At 38.2% G+C, this 14,320-nt stretch overlaps 1 protein-coding gene across 1 annotated transcript in view; it reads left to right on the top strand.

Annotated features, from left to right (window-relative positions):
* The window catches only part of SLCO5A1 (solute carrier organic anion transporter family member 5A1), a 122,418-nt gene that overhangs the window by 52,782 nt on the left and 55,316 nt on the right, over positions 1-14,320 (top strand). Inside the window, exon 4 of the mRNA XM_060115790.1 lies at positions 1,935-2,152. Within this exon, the coding sequence (XP_059971773.1) occupies positions 1,935-2,152 (218 nt within the window). The remainder of the gene's footprint in view (positions 1-1,934; positions 2,153-14,320) is intronic.

Below are 14,320 nucleotides of genomic sequence, written 5' to 3'. Positions count from 1 at the left end.
CCTGTTCAGAAAAGCAAAATTATTTCCCCAGGATCTTAGAGCTAGTAAGTGGGAAAGACAGGATAAAAACACAGGTCAGTCTGAAGCCACAGCTCAAGAATTGCCCCTTATAGTCTGCTGCCTGCCCTCCTCTGGAGAGAGCATGAAAGGTCCAGGAAACTAAGGGGTTCAGGGGACTTGAATGCGGAGGTGGAAGAAAGAAATTCAAGAAAGATAATGGCAGGGCTGGGTTAGTAAAGTCCTCGTATGCAGCCAAGTACAAAAAGGGCCAGATAGTATCATAGCTATGTCCCTGCCGACAGATGGCCTGTTTTTAAAACACCTATCTCATTCAATTTATTTATTTAGGAAATTTTTTGAGTACCTAACCTGTGTTAGGCACTGGGTTCGTGATTAAATACTGAATCATTGAGATTGCTGGAAGTCTGCCCTGAGCAGTCTTCTAAAAAGAAAACCTTTTTCTGATTGCTTTAATATCTTAATTGGATATAACGTTAAGTATCTTTGAAAATAGCACACTGGATTATTAATGACTGGTTCTAGGAATCATTCTCTCAGTTAAGCTGTGACCTTTAGCAGCTGATAACAGCATATCAATAGAAACACTTATTTTCTAAAAATGAACTTTCACTTTGCAGTTGGTCTGTATTCTTACTGGGTTATATTCAACATGAATGCTTAGAATGCTGTTTGCGTTCTCATAACAATGGTTGGGAAAGTATTGATACAGAGGCCAGAATCTGAGCATTTATGAACTTGGAAACTTTGAGGACAGAGATTGGAGTTGAGGAATCCTAGTTGGAAAGTTAGTGACCCTGTTAGGCAGGACCAGGGACCTCTATTTGCTAAGAAAAGGTTGAAAGGGGACTGAAAAATTGCCCTTGGGGAATTATGCAGGCAAGAAGCCCAAGGCCTTGACACATGTTCTAATACAGGCCTAGAATTAGAGATCTACTCTGTATTTGCTTCCTACTTCCCTCAGCATGGCAACCTCAGATGAGCCTAAAGACAGAATCTCGATTCTACATAGCTCAAGTTCCGCTTCTCAAGTTCCAGATCAGTGCTACTCAAAGTGTGGTCCCCGGCCACTGCTGCCCACCAGCAGTTACTGGTCTGTGACAGAGTATGGGCTGAAATTGAGAGTAAATGTTGAGAAACTTAAAAAAAATTTTTGACAGAGTACTTTTGTGTCTGACACATTGATTTCCCTTCTGAATTTTTATAACATTCATCTTCTATACCACATGATCTAACAATTGTGTACATTCTCGCATTTCTTGGAATTGTTTGGAATCATTTCTTATATCTTTAGCTTGCTTACAAGCAGATTGTAAGTTCTTGAAGGCAAAGATTGAGTGTAAATGTCTTCAGCTCCGCTCAGACTTGGTTAAGTTTGGGAAGGCCAGCTAAGAAGGGTTAATACATTCTTAAGTGCTTGCAGAAAAATATTTGAATGACATCAGCAATTTGAAATGCATTTCATACCAGATATGAATGGTTTCCTTCTAAGAAAAAAGTGTCCATATTGGTCCAGAAAGCATGCTATAGACTCTATATTATTTTTCTCTTAAATTTATGGGCTATTGATTTATTTTAAGATGCACACTGTAGTAGGACTAACAATGTTAATTAGCAGAACGAACATATATGTGCTCAAAAATACTTGAATTGAATGAAATTCTAGTCAGGCTGCTGATTGTAATAGTCATTATAATACTAGTATAATTACTGGGTAGATTTCTCATTTATACCGCAGAAAGGGAGGATTCCATACTCTGTTTTCTTAAGTTGTCTAACTTCTTACTGCTGTGCACTTGATGAAGGTAAAAAGTTTTCTCTGGAGAAATTTATCACCACAAACTTCTACTTTGCTAATTTGTTCACACTCCTAATACCAAAGCCATAAATGCTATTCACGTTTCCCAATTTTTTAGGTGGAGTGGATTCCTCCTTTGTGCCATTGCAATGTTTCTTGTGATATTCCCAATGTTTACTTTTCCAAAAAAGCTTCCTCCTCGACACAAGAAAAAGAGAAAGAAAAAATACTCTGCTGATGTTGCTGGTGACGATGACGTCATGAAGGAGAAACCAAACAATTGTGAAGAAGTGGACAAAAAAGTGTCTTCTATAGGATTTGGAAAGGATGTCAGAGGTAAAGTATATCTTTTGAATAAGTACGTGCATGGGACTTCAGATCAGTGCTACTCAAAGTGTGGTCCCCGGCCACTGATGCCCACCAGGAGTTACTGGTCTGTGACAGAATATGGGCTGAAATTGAGAGTAAATGTTGAGAAGCTTAAAAAAAATTTTTTGACAGAGTAATTGTGTGTCTGTTGAATCTAATAACAACAATAATAAATTGGGCTTAACTTTTGTATGTTTAAAATTTTTCATTTTCTAGTAATTCATCTTTAACATATCTTGCAAAAGTATCGGTAACTATAGACTAGATAATAATTTTAAAAATAGTCCTTCGTCACAGATAGTTTGAGAAGCACTGATTTAGAATCTAAAGGTGAAGACTTCATACTGTAATTAGAGATGTCTGATTTTTAAAATAATTATTGCGTTTTACAATGGATGGTTTGTCTCAGGGAACCGTAGGTTTGATAGTGTGGCCTGATCCTTACATAAATATAAAACTTACCCCTAGGAAAGGATCTTGTTCAACAGTGGCTCTGTCAAAGCTTGAAAGTGGCCATGGAGAAGGGCAACCAGGGGATGGGTCTCCAAACCCAGCATAAAAACGTCCAGAGAGTTCCAGTGATGTGTACTGGTCTATTTTTTTCATGTTTATCTCTCTTAAAAATAATGACTTTATTAGAGCCAGATTAGGGAATCTCAAATCTAAACAACTTAATCTTAACCAAGCCATTTTTGTTCCATATTCAATACCTCTGTTGAATGGCAATAAATCCCTTTATTCCAAGAAACCTATAATGCTACATTCCCATTAGTTCCTGCCTATTTCTTGAATTCTCTGAATTGGTTTTTCTAACTTATGAAGCATAATATTTATCAAGTGCTTACATCAGTTAAGGTTATTTTAGGGTAAATTTACCTAGGCACATTATCATCTCACTTTGACTATGTACACAGTAAAGGCAAAGAGGAACCTTTTAGGCCTAGAAGGAAGTTACTAATATATTATGGAGCTGTCCCTGCAGCCTAAGAATGGTTAGATTGGACTATTTTTAAAGACCATATTTGTTCAAAACAGTGAAGTGACATTTCATTGGAAATGCTTCTTCCCAGTTAAGTTTTAGATTTGCCTTCCCCTCTCCCTCCTCATTATTTTGGGACAATGTGTACTTTTGGAACTGCCAAAATTACCTCTTCTGCTCTCATAACATAAAAGATTCTCTGGATGGTAGCTCTTACCCTGTGGACCAGTCCATCACTTTTCGTGGATGCATGATGGACCATAATACTACCAAGGGAGTGACTTTTTTTTTTTTAAACAACCCAGTTGAGAGCAAAGTTGATGTTAAAAAATTGACAACATAGGAATAGACGAAGAGTTTTAATTTACAGAGAATATAAAGTAGACTCAAGGGGGGAAATAAAGGCTAAGCTAAAATGGTATATTTTATAGCTTAGAGGTAGATGGCTTGAATGTGGAATATATGCTCTGTTGGATAGTAGAGAAAAGGGAGAGAGAAGACTGATATGAAATACCAACAGCGGACACAACCATTGATGGGAATGAAGTCCTTGGAGGAGCCAGTGTGGACAATGATTTCAGTGCCCCATCTGTACTGTGGGACCTTCCCGTTGTCAAGGTGGAGGACTTCCTGGAGGTCTGTGGGTCTTCTTTTGCCTGAAGGTCTTCTCTGTAGTCTGGGAAAGTGCTTGACTCCTGCAGACTTCAAGTGCCAAAGAATTAACACCCTGGCCTCCCACCCCTAAAGCCATCTTAACCAATGGCTGATAAACATCCCAGCTCCATCCCCTCATGGGTGAGACAATCCTGAGGTATGTTTCTACGTCCTTTGTAAGCCACCCTTTCTTCCTGTGCATCACGTCCACACTCCCATCCAGTGTTTCCTGAATCTCCCAGATAAACTCTTTGGTCTTGAATCCTTAACTCAAATCCTGCTTTGGGGGGAAAGCTCACTTAGGCAGGCAGGTTCAAAAGTGGTAAAAGCCATCATGGGATTTTAAAATTATTTTTCAGAATTGAACCTATGTACTATTTTATTGGATGTCTTCTTGTACTGCTAAGGATTGTTCCTCTCCATCTTTTCTATGTTCAATTTGATGGTTCAGGATATTTTCTTTTAGAGGAAAGAATAAGAGGAGTCTTTTGACAGTGATGGGTAGTTGATTTATAAAATCCATTTTCATTCTGGTTTTCTTGTCAGTATTTCTGATAAATTCTCAGCTTTTTCACTCTGTGCCTTAATTATGATGACTGATCTTACTTCGACAGTGAACCTTCCTGATTAGGACGCAGAGCTGGTTTATTTTATTACTTCTACTTGCACTGGATTCTCTAATTGTATCTAGACCTGGAACTTCCAGAGACACTTTCTTTTGTAAGAAAGGAATCCTGTTTAAATGGGAATATAAAGTGAAAATGTTTTGCTTAAAATTATTCAAGTGATATTGATGACATTGGAATAATGTTCAAATACAATATTTAAAATTAATTCATATATATCTTGCACATTTTGGTTTCTAATACCTTCACCTATAGGAAATGGCAGTCTAATATTTAATCTGATTTTCAAAAAGATCAGTTAAATTTCTGGGAATCATTCCATCACTGACATAATTTGTATTACAAAGCTGAGATTCATTATTTAGGTCTTGAATGAAAGAGTGGTTGCTAAGATTTCATTTTGAGTTAAATCTGAGTTTGATTCGCAGATTTTCTTTTTCCTTGTCCTGTTTTTTGGAGTAAGGCTCCTTTTAGTCTTTATTTTATATTTGAAATCTGTACATCAATATTAGCTTCTTCAAAGAGAAGGTGGAAAGGTGGCCAAGTTAGTATTTTTTAGTTCCTAAAAAACAAAAATGATTTAGGCCATACAGAATGGTGCTCTTTGAGAAGTTTTATTGCAGAGAATGCAGGAAGAAAATACACTACACTTTCTACCCTCTGCCTCCACATTTTAATGATAGACATTGGGAAAATCTGACTCAGTGTTTCTAGATTCTTATTATAAATTATGCAGGCATAAGACTCTTTTAAAACACCACAAAGGAGAAAGTAGAATTTTTAGTGTGTCTGCATCACTGTCCCATAAAGAGATTAGCATTGATTGATTCAACATCTTACCCATAAATATAAACAGTTAAAATATTTAAGTGGATCAATTTTCCTCAGGTTTGAGGTCCAGCATTTTAAAAGTCTTCTAACTTTAACTGGGTATTTTCCTAAATAGAAAGCTTTTGGTAGCAGTTAATCGTAAGAAAATGTTTATTTTTGTGTCCACTTTTAACCTTTTAAGCTTCATTACTTGGCATTATTAATTAGCATAAAGTATAACAGACTTTCTCTGCTAGACTTTTGTTTGTGTTCAAGTAGAACATATTTATCATCCTAAGTAAAATAGCTACTCTGAGGTGATGCACTGATTTAGAGGGTATTGGAAGTTATAGAGTATTGATCACTAGAGGGTGATGTTGTCATTATTTAATTCAATGACTATTCACTCTGTAGACGCTGCTGTACTCCAAGCTGTGGCAGATTGGAAGATGAGTGAGCCATGGCTTGCCCTCAGAGAGCTTATAGTCCATTGAGGGAGACAGGACAAGTACAGATGGAAATATGCTAATGGCCTAAAAGGAAGATGGTGTGAGAGTCCGAGGCAGGCAAGGGAACATCTAGTTGAGGGATCAGGAAAGGTTTCATGGAGGAGGTGGGATTTGTGATGGACCTTGGAAGACTGGGAGAACATCAGTAAGTGGAGGTGGGATGGTGTGGGTATTCCAGTCAGAGAGAGCAAAGGCAAGAAGGTCAGGCTGGGGGGATGTATTTGAAAATGCTGAGCGAGTGTATTGTGGTTGGTGTGTTGGATGTGCATGGTGGAAGCCTGGGAGGTAAAGTTGGGAGGGTAAGGTGGGACCATATTGTGTGTAGAAAGTTCTAACCTTAACTGAGTTTGGCCCAAATGGGCAGTGGGGAGGTTTGAGCAGCCTTTGGCAAGCACTCTGTTAGGTAGATTAGGGAGGGAAGGGAGTGGAATGGAAGGAGGGTACCCAGCTAGAAAGCTACCGACAGAGCCCGAGAGAGGTGATGATGGTTTTGCTTATTAGTACAGATGGAAAGGACAGTAGCATGCTAATTTTTTTTTTTTTTTTTTTTCCACACCGGGATGCGATCTTAGCTCCCTGACCAGGATCTAACCCATGCCCCCTGCAATGGAAACGCAGAGCCCTAACCACTGGACCGCCAGGGAATTCCCTCCCTGTTCCCTTTCCATTGCTTTCAACTCTGCAGCCAGAAGGATCCTGTTGAAATGCCACTCCTCTGCTTAAAGCTTCTGTAGTCTCCCAGTCTAACCCCTGGTTACCTGCCTGCCCCCATATCCTTCTTTCAACCCCATTTGTTCATTCTACTTCAACCACATTGGGCTCATCAGTGGTCCTCAAATCTGCCAGCACAGTCTCATCTCAGGGCCTTTGCACTTGCCATTCCCGTGTGGGGAATGCTCTCTCCCACATCCTCTCGCTTCCTTCAGGGTATTTCTCAAATGGTCCCTTTTCAATGAGGCCTTGCTTGGCCACCATATTTAAAAATTTCTACCTTCCTCTCCAAAGCTTATCTCTTTCTCTCCTTTGTTTTTCTCCTTAGCACTCATCACTATGTAGTATACTTTGTATTTTACTTATCTTATTTATAGTCTCAGTAATGAGAAAGTAAGCTCCATGAAGGCAAGGAATTTTTGTCTGTCATGTTCCCTGATAAATCCCCACCATCTAGTAGATACTCAGTAAATATTTGAAGAATGAATTATGGAATGATGAGGAGGGAAGGAAGAGTTTGTGTTTATAGAATGTGGCAACTGCTATGGGAATAATGGGGAGGGAGGTACCAAAGTCTGTTTCAGGGTTTCAACCTCAGATGATGGAGAGAGGAATAGAGGGGCAGGGGGAATAAATTCTGAATTTGAGTTGCCTAAGAACAAAGAACCATTGCATGTGGCTCTTTGCTAGGTGTTTTAAAAACTAGTATAGCATGGAATATGTTAGAGGCAATACTTGACTCAGCAAAGAGAGATCACCAAAAGCCACGTGCCTGGGACATGCCATCTTAGCCTCTTGTGTTTTGCCTTTGCTCTTTTGTTGAATTGCACTTTAGCTTTAGGTTTGCAGCTTCTATTGAAAGCTGTTGCTTGAATTTCCCATATTTGCCATAAGAGCATTGCTCAGTGTCCTTTATATAAAACCCTGTTTCTTGAGAACAGAGTTCTCACACTTAGCCTACTAGGAAGCACCATGGGGGCTTCTGAAAACCCAGAGTGCTGGACCCCAGCCCAGAGTGTCTGGTTCAGGAAGCCTGAGGTGTGGCCTGAGAATATGCATTTTAACAAGTTCCCAGGTGATACTGATGCTGATGGTCCAAGGACAACACTGTGAGAATCACTGCTCTAGAACATAGTTAAGAAAAGCATTGTTTTCCACAAGGAAATTAGAATGTTTCTGCTAGTGATGATTATACAACTTTCTGCTTTGGTGGCCAGGAAACTGAGGGTCAAATTTGAAGCCCAGGAAGAATCTCATAGAAATATTTAATTCTTTTCTCTGGCTTTGATGTTCTGCTCTATTTACATCTTCTCTATTTCTTTTTTTTCAAGGAAATATGAATTTCTTTTTCTGTTTTTAATTGAAGTATTGATATAGTTGATTTACAATATTACATTAGTTTTGTGTGTGCAATATAGTGATTCAATATCTTTATAGATTATACTCCATTTAAAGTTATTACAAAATAATAGTTATATTTCCCTGTGCTGCATAATATATCCTTGTTGCTTATTTATTTTATACACAGTAGTTTGTATCTCTTACTCCCATATACCTATTTTGCCCCTGCCCCCTTTCCTATTCCCACTGGTAACCAGTGGTTTGTTCTCTGTATCTGTGAGTCTGTTTCTGTTTTGCTATATGCATTTTTTTGTTTTACTCTTTAGATTCTACATATAAGTGATTACAGAGTATTTGTCTTTCTCCGTCTGACTTATTTTACTAAGAATAATACCCTTCTAGGTCCATCCATGTTGTTGCAAATGGCAGAATCTCATTCTTTTTCATGGCCGAGTAGTGTTCCATTGTAAACATATGCCACATCTTCTTTATCCATTCATCTCATCTTCTCTATATCTATTTCTTTGTTTCATTTCTCTTTTACATTTATTTTGTTATACCTTCAGCTTAAGAGGCAACATGTAGATGGTAACAGGCATGGCAAAGAATTGCTAAAAAAGAAAACACTTTTCAAATACTCAGTGCAAATTAACTGTGGGACTACTACTCATCAGAGTAATGTCTACTTAGAAATATATATAAATACTCATTAGATTTAAACAAGCATGATTGTACTGTGGCCAGTAACCACTAATAATGTATTTTGGGCCCCAGTGGCCACTGTTTCTGTCCACTGTCGGCAAGTAAGTGGTTCAGGAGCTCTGTGTGCTCACCCAGAGGTGACTGTGGTGTGCCAGGGTCATTCAGTTCCTTCTGCTCTTTTATTGGCAAACAGGGAATGCCATTTGTCAGTATGCTGTGGGGTGGGGGAAGAAACTGGAATACTTTAATGGGGACTTGTGATTGGGGAACCCAGGGACATCATTAGTTCCAAAGAAGATGGGCAGGAAATGGGGGCACTTGGGGTCCTGTGTTGTCCATGTTACATATGAAGAGCAGCTTTGGTTTTGCTTTTACAGGAAGACGTGACTAAAAATAGTTTGATGCTCCTTTGTAATACACATCGTAAAGTTGTATCTGCTATATGTCCATGAAATATACAGGAGGGTGCAAGGTTTACAGGCCATAAAGGAGGTTATTGAGGTTTTCACTGCATGGTGATGGTATGTTTCCACCAGCTTTTTGATGCATCTGAAGGCTTAAAAGTATATAAATAATAAGAACTAAAAGATTGGAGGTAAAGGAAATTTTGTGGAGAGATGTTAAAGAAAGCGATTCCAGGATTTTAATTTATGGAGGTGACTGAGTGATGGTATGGAGAGGTCAATGCCATTGAAAGAAGAATTTATTACTTACATTTCTCCCAAGAGAAGGGGGCATACCATGCCATATGGGGCCACAGGGGAAGCACCAGGTTCTGGTCAGGAAACAAAAGACAGGAGTGAGGGGAAAGCCAAGGCCAGAGCCCTTACTGGGGTTTCCATGGGAAAGACAAGGCAGGACAGAGTAAACAGCTTACCACTGTCTAGTCTGAGTGATTCCAGCAGACTCTGGGCTGTAGGGCTGGTTTCTAGTTGTCTGGGTAGTTTAGGGCAGAGGAAATACTGGCTTGGCGTGTGAGAGTTAGATAACAAGGTGGCTGATCATATAAACTCAGGATTGGTTGGTTTCCATATAAAAGATGTGCTCCCAGCTGAGCCCTTGCTATATCTAAGCACTGGTAGTCTAGTCTCTCCCCAGCCAGCAAGCTTTTTAAGATGTCAAAACATTATAAAATACAGGGAAAAAGTGATTAATATAAAGCTGATGGGAAAAAAGAAGCTTCTGTATTACAGCCAGAGGTACATTCCTACCTGGCCCGATTCCACTATAATTATTGTATGGAACTCCCACTGCCTTTCTTTCCACCACTTTCCCTCTCCCCATACTCTGGAGGGCCTTTCCCAAGCCCTTGAGGTAGAGGCTTAGATTCAGCCCTGTATTTTGGCATCATGTTATTTTATAAAGATCTCCACATTCTGCATAACAATGACCCCCCACTCTGGTGCTTCCATTTTTACCCATGGTCTCCTTGTCTTTGCCCAGTGGGAATTCTGTGCCTGGTTTGACTTAGTTCACTTAAGCCACCTTTCTTTGCTTGTTCTGTTGATATTTCCCTCAAATTTTACTTTGATTTAAGAAATTGGCATTACCTAAGACTTTCAGGAAACGACTAGACTGGTTCCCAAGTATCATTCTAATTATTGAGATAGATGGCTGGCACTGTCTATCTTAAGAAAATTTCTTTGCTTCTTTTCCTCTTTCACAAATATCTTTATTAAGCAACTACTACAGGCTGAAGAATTCAGGATACATATATGAAAAGTTACAGTCCTTGCCTCAAAGGGAGCTAGAAAGGAAAATAGGCATAATAAAATGTAAGTCTTAAAATGGAGGTATATACCTTCTGAGGAAGTTGAAGAAAAAGGAGGAAGGAATTCCTAAGTTAGCAGCCTGAGTCAGGGAAGACTTCTCTAGGAGGATGACATATTGCTGCATCTTTTTAAATTTGAAGTTTTTTTTGGTGGGGGGGTGGTGGAATATAAAAACAATGCGTCTTCATGGTTGAAAATTTAGAAAGTATTTAAAAATATAAAAAATAAAATAAAGGTGAATTCCAACCTCATCCCTGAACATAAATGATTAAATTTTTTTATAATAAAAAAGTATATTTTGAAACTGGACAGAGGTGGTGATTGCATACCATTGTGAATGTACTAAATGTTACTGAATTGTTGACTTTAAAATAGTTAAATTTATGTTATGTGAACTTCACCTCAAAAAATTATTTTTAAAAAGGTGTTTATTTTAATTTAAACATAAGGAAAATAAAGTGAATGGGCACTAAACTTCAGATAAATCCTTTTTTTTTTCCCACAAGAAGAGATATTATTTCCAAAAATATCTATGTCAGGAAAATTATAAAAAGTATTAATAGGAGTCAGTATGTTTGGTTGATACTTAATGTTTATAATTTATACCTGGGTATAAATGCAAGTTTCCAGGTAATAAAATCTAGTCAACAACTTTATAGTAATAATAATTCATCTGTTTTGTATAATAATAAACCAAACACTACCCCTCATCCCACTCTCAGTTTAAATTAAAAACATGCTATACTCCAATAAGAATTTAAAAAAATAAATAAAAGTTACCACCGCCTCCCCAAATCCATAGAACCATACATGAACAGAAAAGTTAATTTTATTAATTGCTAATTTATTTTTTTAAAAAATGGATGACTGGGACTTCCCTGGTGGCGCAGTGGTTAAGAATCTGCCTGCCAATGCAGGGGACACAGGTTCAATCCCTGGTCTGGGAAGACCCCACATGCCGCGGAGCAACTCAGCCCATGCACCACAACTACTGAGCCTGTGCTCTAGAGCCCGCGAGCCACAACTACTGAGCCCGTGTGCCACATCTACAGAAGCCCGCGCACCACAACTACTGAGCCTGCGTGATGCAACTATGGAAGCCCGCACCCATAGAGCCCGTACTCCACAACAAGAGAAGCCACCACAGTGAGAAGCCCGCGCACCACACGGAAGAGTAGCCTCTGCTCACCACAACTAGAGAAAGCCTGCATGCAGCAACGAAGACCCAATGTGGCCAAAAATAAATTTAAAAATTTAAGATAAATAAAAATAAAAATAAATTAAAAAATGGATGACAAAAGAACAAGACTGAAAGCTTATGTCTACTTTAAAAGGGCTCTGTAGAAGAACTTAAAGTGGATGTGGACATAAGATATCAGCAGGTAAAAACAAATACAAACAACATATCGTGGGGAAGGAATTTTCTTGCAACCAGAAAAATATCAGAAAATAAATGGAAAGTTAAAAAATATGCTAGAGCAGAAGCAAGAAGAACTACAGTCTTGCAGCCTGTGGAACAAAAACCACATTCACAGAAAGATAGACAAGATGAAAAGGCAGAGGGCTATGTACCAGATGAAGGAACAAGATAACATCCCAGAAAAACAACTAAATGAAGTGGAGATAGGCAACCTTCCAGAAAAATATTTCAGAATAATGATAGTGAAGATGATCCAGGACCTCGGAAAAAGAATGGAAGCAAAGATCGAGAAGATGCAAGAAATATTTAACAAAGACCTAGAAGAATTAAAGAACAAACAAACAGGGATGAACAATACAATAACTGAAATGAAAACTGCACTGGAAAGAATCAATAGCAGAAAAACTGAGGCAGAAGAACGGATAAGTGACCTGGAAGACAGAATGGTGGAATTCACTGCGGCAGAACAGAATAAAGAAAAAAGAATTAAAAGAAATGAAGACAGCCTAAGAGACCTCTGGGACAACATTAAATGCAACAACATTCGCATTATAGGGGTGCCAGGAGAAGAGAGAGAGAAAGGACCCAAGAGAATATTTGAAGAGATTATAGTCAAAAACTTCCCTAACATGGGAAAGGAAATAGCCACCCAAGTCCAGGAAGTGCAGAGAGTCCCATACAGGATAAACCCAAGGAGAAACACGCCAAGACACATAGTAATCAAATTGGCAAAAATTAAAAACAAAGAAAAATTATTAAAAGCAGCAAGGGAAAAATGACAAATAACATACAAGGGAACTCCCATAAGGTTAACAGCTGATTTCTCAGCAGAAACTCTACAAGCCAGAAGGGAGTGCCATGATATACATAAAGTGATGAAAGGGAAGAACCTACAACCAAGATTACTCTACCCAGCAAGGATCTCATTCAGATTCGATGGAGAAATCAAAAGCTCTACAGACAAGCAAAAGCTAAGAGAATTCAGCACCACCAAACCATCTCTACAACAAATGCAAAAGGAACTTCTCTAAGTGGGAAACACAAGAGAAGAAAAGGTCCTACCAAAACAAATACAAAACAATTAAGAAAATGGTAATAGGAACATACATATCAATAATTACCCTAAATGTGAATGGATTAAATGCTCCAACCAAAAGACACAGGCTTGCTGAATGGATACAAAAACAAGACCCATATATATGCTGTCTACAAGAGACCCACTTCAGACCTAGGGACACATTCAGACTGAAAGTGAGGGGATGGAAAAAGATATTCCATGCAAATGGAAATCAAAAGAAATCTGGAGTAGCAATACTCATATCAGATAAAATAGACTTTAAAATAAAGAATGTTACAAGAGACAAAGAAGGACACTACATAATGATCAGGGGATGAATCCAAGAGGAAGATATAACAATTTTAAATATATATGCACCCAACATAGGAGCACCTCAATACATAAGGCAACTGCTAACAGCTATAAAATAGGAAACCGACAGTAACACAATAATAGTGGGGAAGTTTAACACCTCACTTACACCAATGGACAGATCATCCAAAATGAAAATAAATAAGGAAACAGAAGCTTTAACACAATAGACCAGATAGATTTAATTGATATTTATAGGACATTCCATCCAAAAACAGCAGATTACACTTTCTTCTCAAGTGCACACGGAACACTCTCCAGGATAGATCACACCTTGGGTCACAAATCAAGCCTCGGTAAATTTAAGAAAATTGAAATCATATCAAGCATCTTTTCTGACCAAAATGCTATGAGATTAGAAATGAATTTCAGGGGAAAAAACGTAAAAAACACAAACACATGGAGGCTAAACAATACGTTACTAAATAACCAAGAGATCACTGAAGAAATCAAAGAGGAAATCAAAAAATGCCTAGAGACAAATGATAGTGAAACACGACTATCCAAAACCTATGGGATGCAGCAAAAGCAGTTCTAAGAGGGAAGTTTATAGCTATACAAGCCTACCTCAAGAAACAAGAAAAATCTCAAATAAACAATTAACCTTACACCTAAAGGAACTAGAGAAAGAAGAACAAACAAAACCCAAAGTTAGCAAAAGGAAAGAAATCATAAAGATCAGAGCAGAAATAAATGAAAAAGGAACAAAGAAAACAATAGCAAAGATCAATAAAACTGAAAGCTGGTTCTTTGAGAAGATAAATAAAATTGCTAAACCATTAGCCAGACTCATCAAGAAAAAGAGGGAGAGGACTCAAATCAATAAAATTAGAAATGAAAAAGGAGAAGTTACAAAGACACCACAGAAATACAAAGCATCCTAAGAGACTGCTATAAGCAACTCTATGCCAATAAAATGGACAGCCTGGAAGAAATGGATAAATTATTAGAAAGGTATAACCTTCCAAGACTGAACCAGGAAGAAATAGAAAATATGAACAGACCAATCGCAAGCAATGAAATTGAAACTGTGATTAAAAATCTTCCAACAAACAAAAGCCCAGGACCAGATGGCTTCACAGGCGAATTCTATCAAACATTTAGAGAAGAGCTAACACCCATCCTTCTCAAACTCTTCCAAAACTTGGAGAGGAAGGAACACTCCCAAACTCATTCTACGAG

Source organism: Mesoplodon densirostris, chromosome 13, assembly GCF_025265405.1.
Source record: "Mesoplodon densirostris isolate mMesDen1 chromosome 13, mMesDen1 primary haplotype, whole genome shotgun sequence".
Classification (NCBI taxonomy): domain Eukaryota; kingdom Metazoa; phylum Chordata; class Mammalia; order Artiodactyla; family Ziphiidae; genus Mesoplodon; species Mesoplodon densirostris.
Note: the sequence above shows the minus strand (reverse complement) of the source record. Positions and strands in the feature narration are given on the sequence as shown.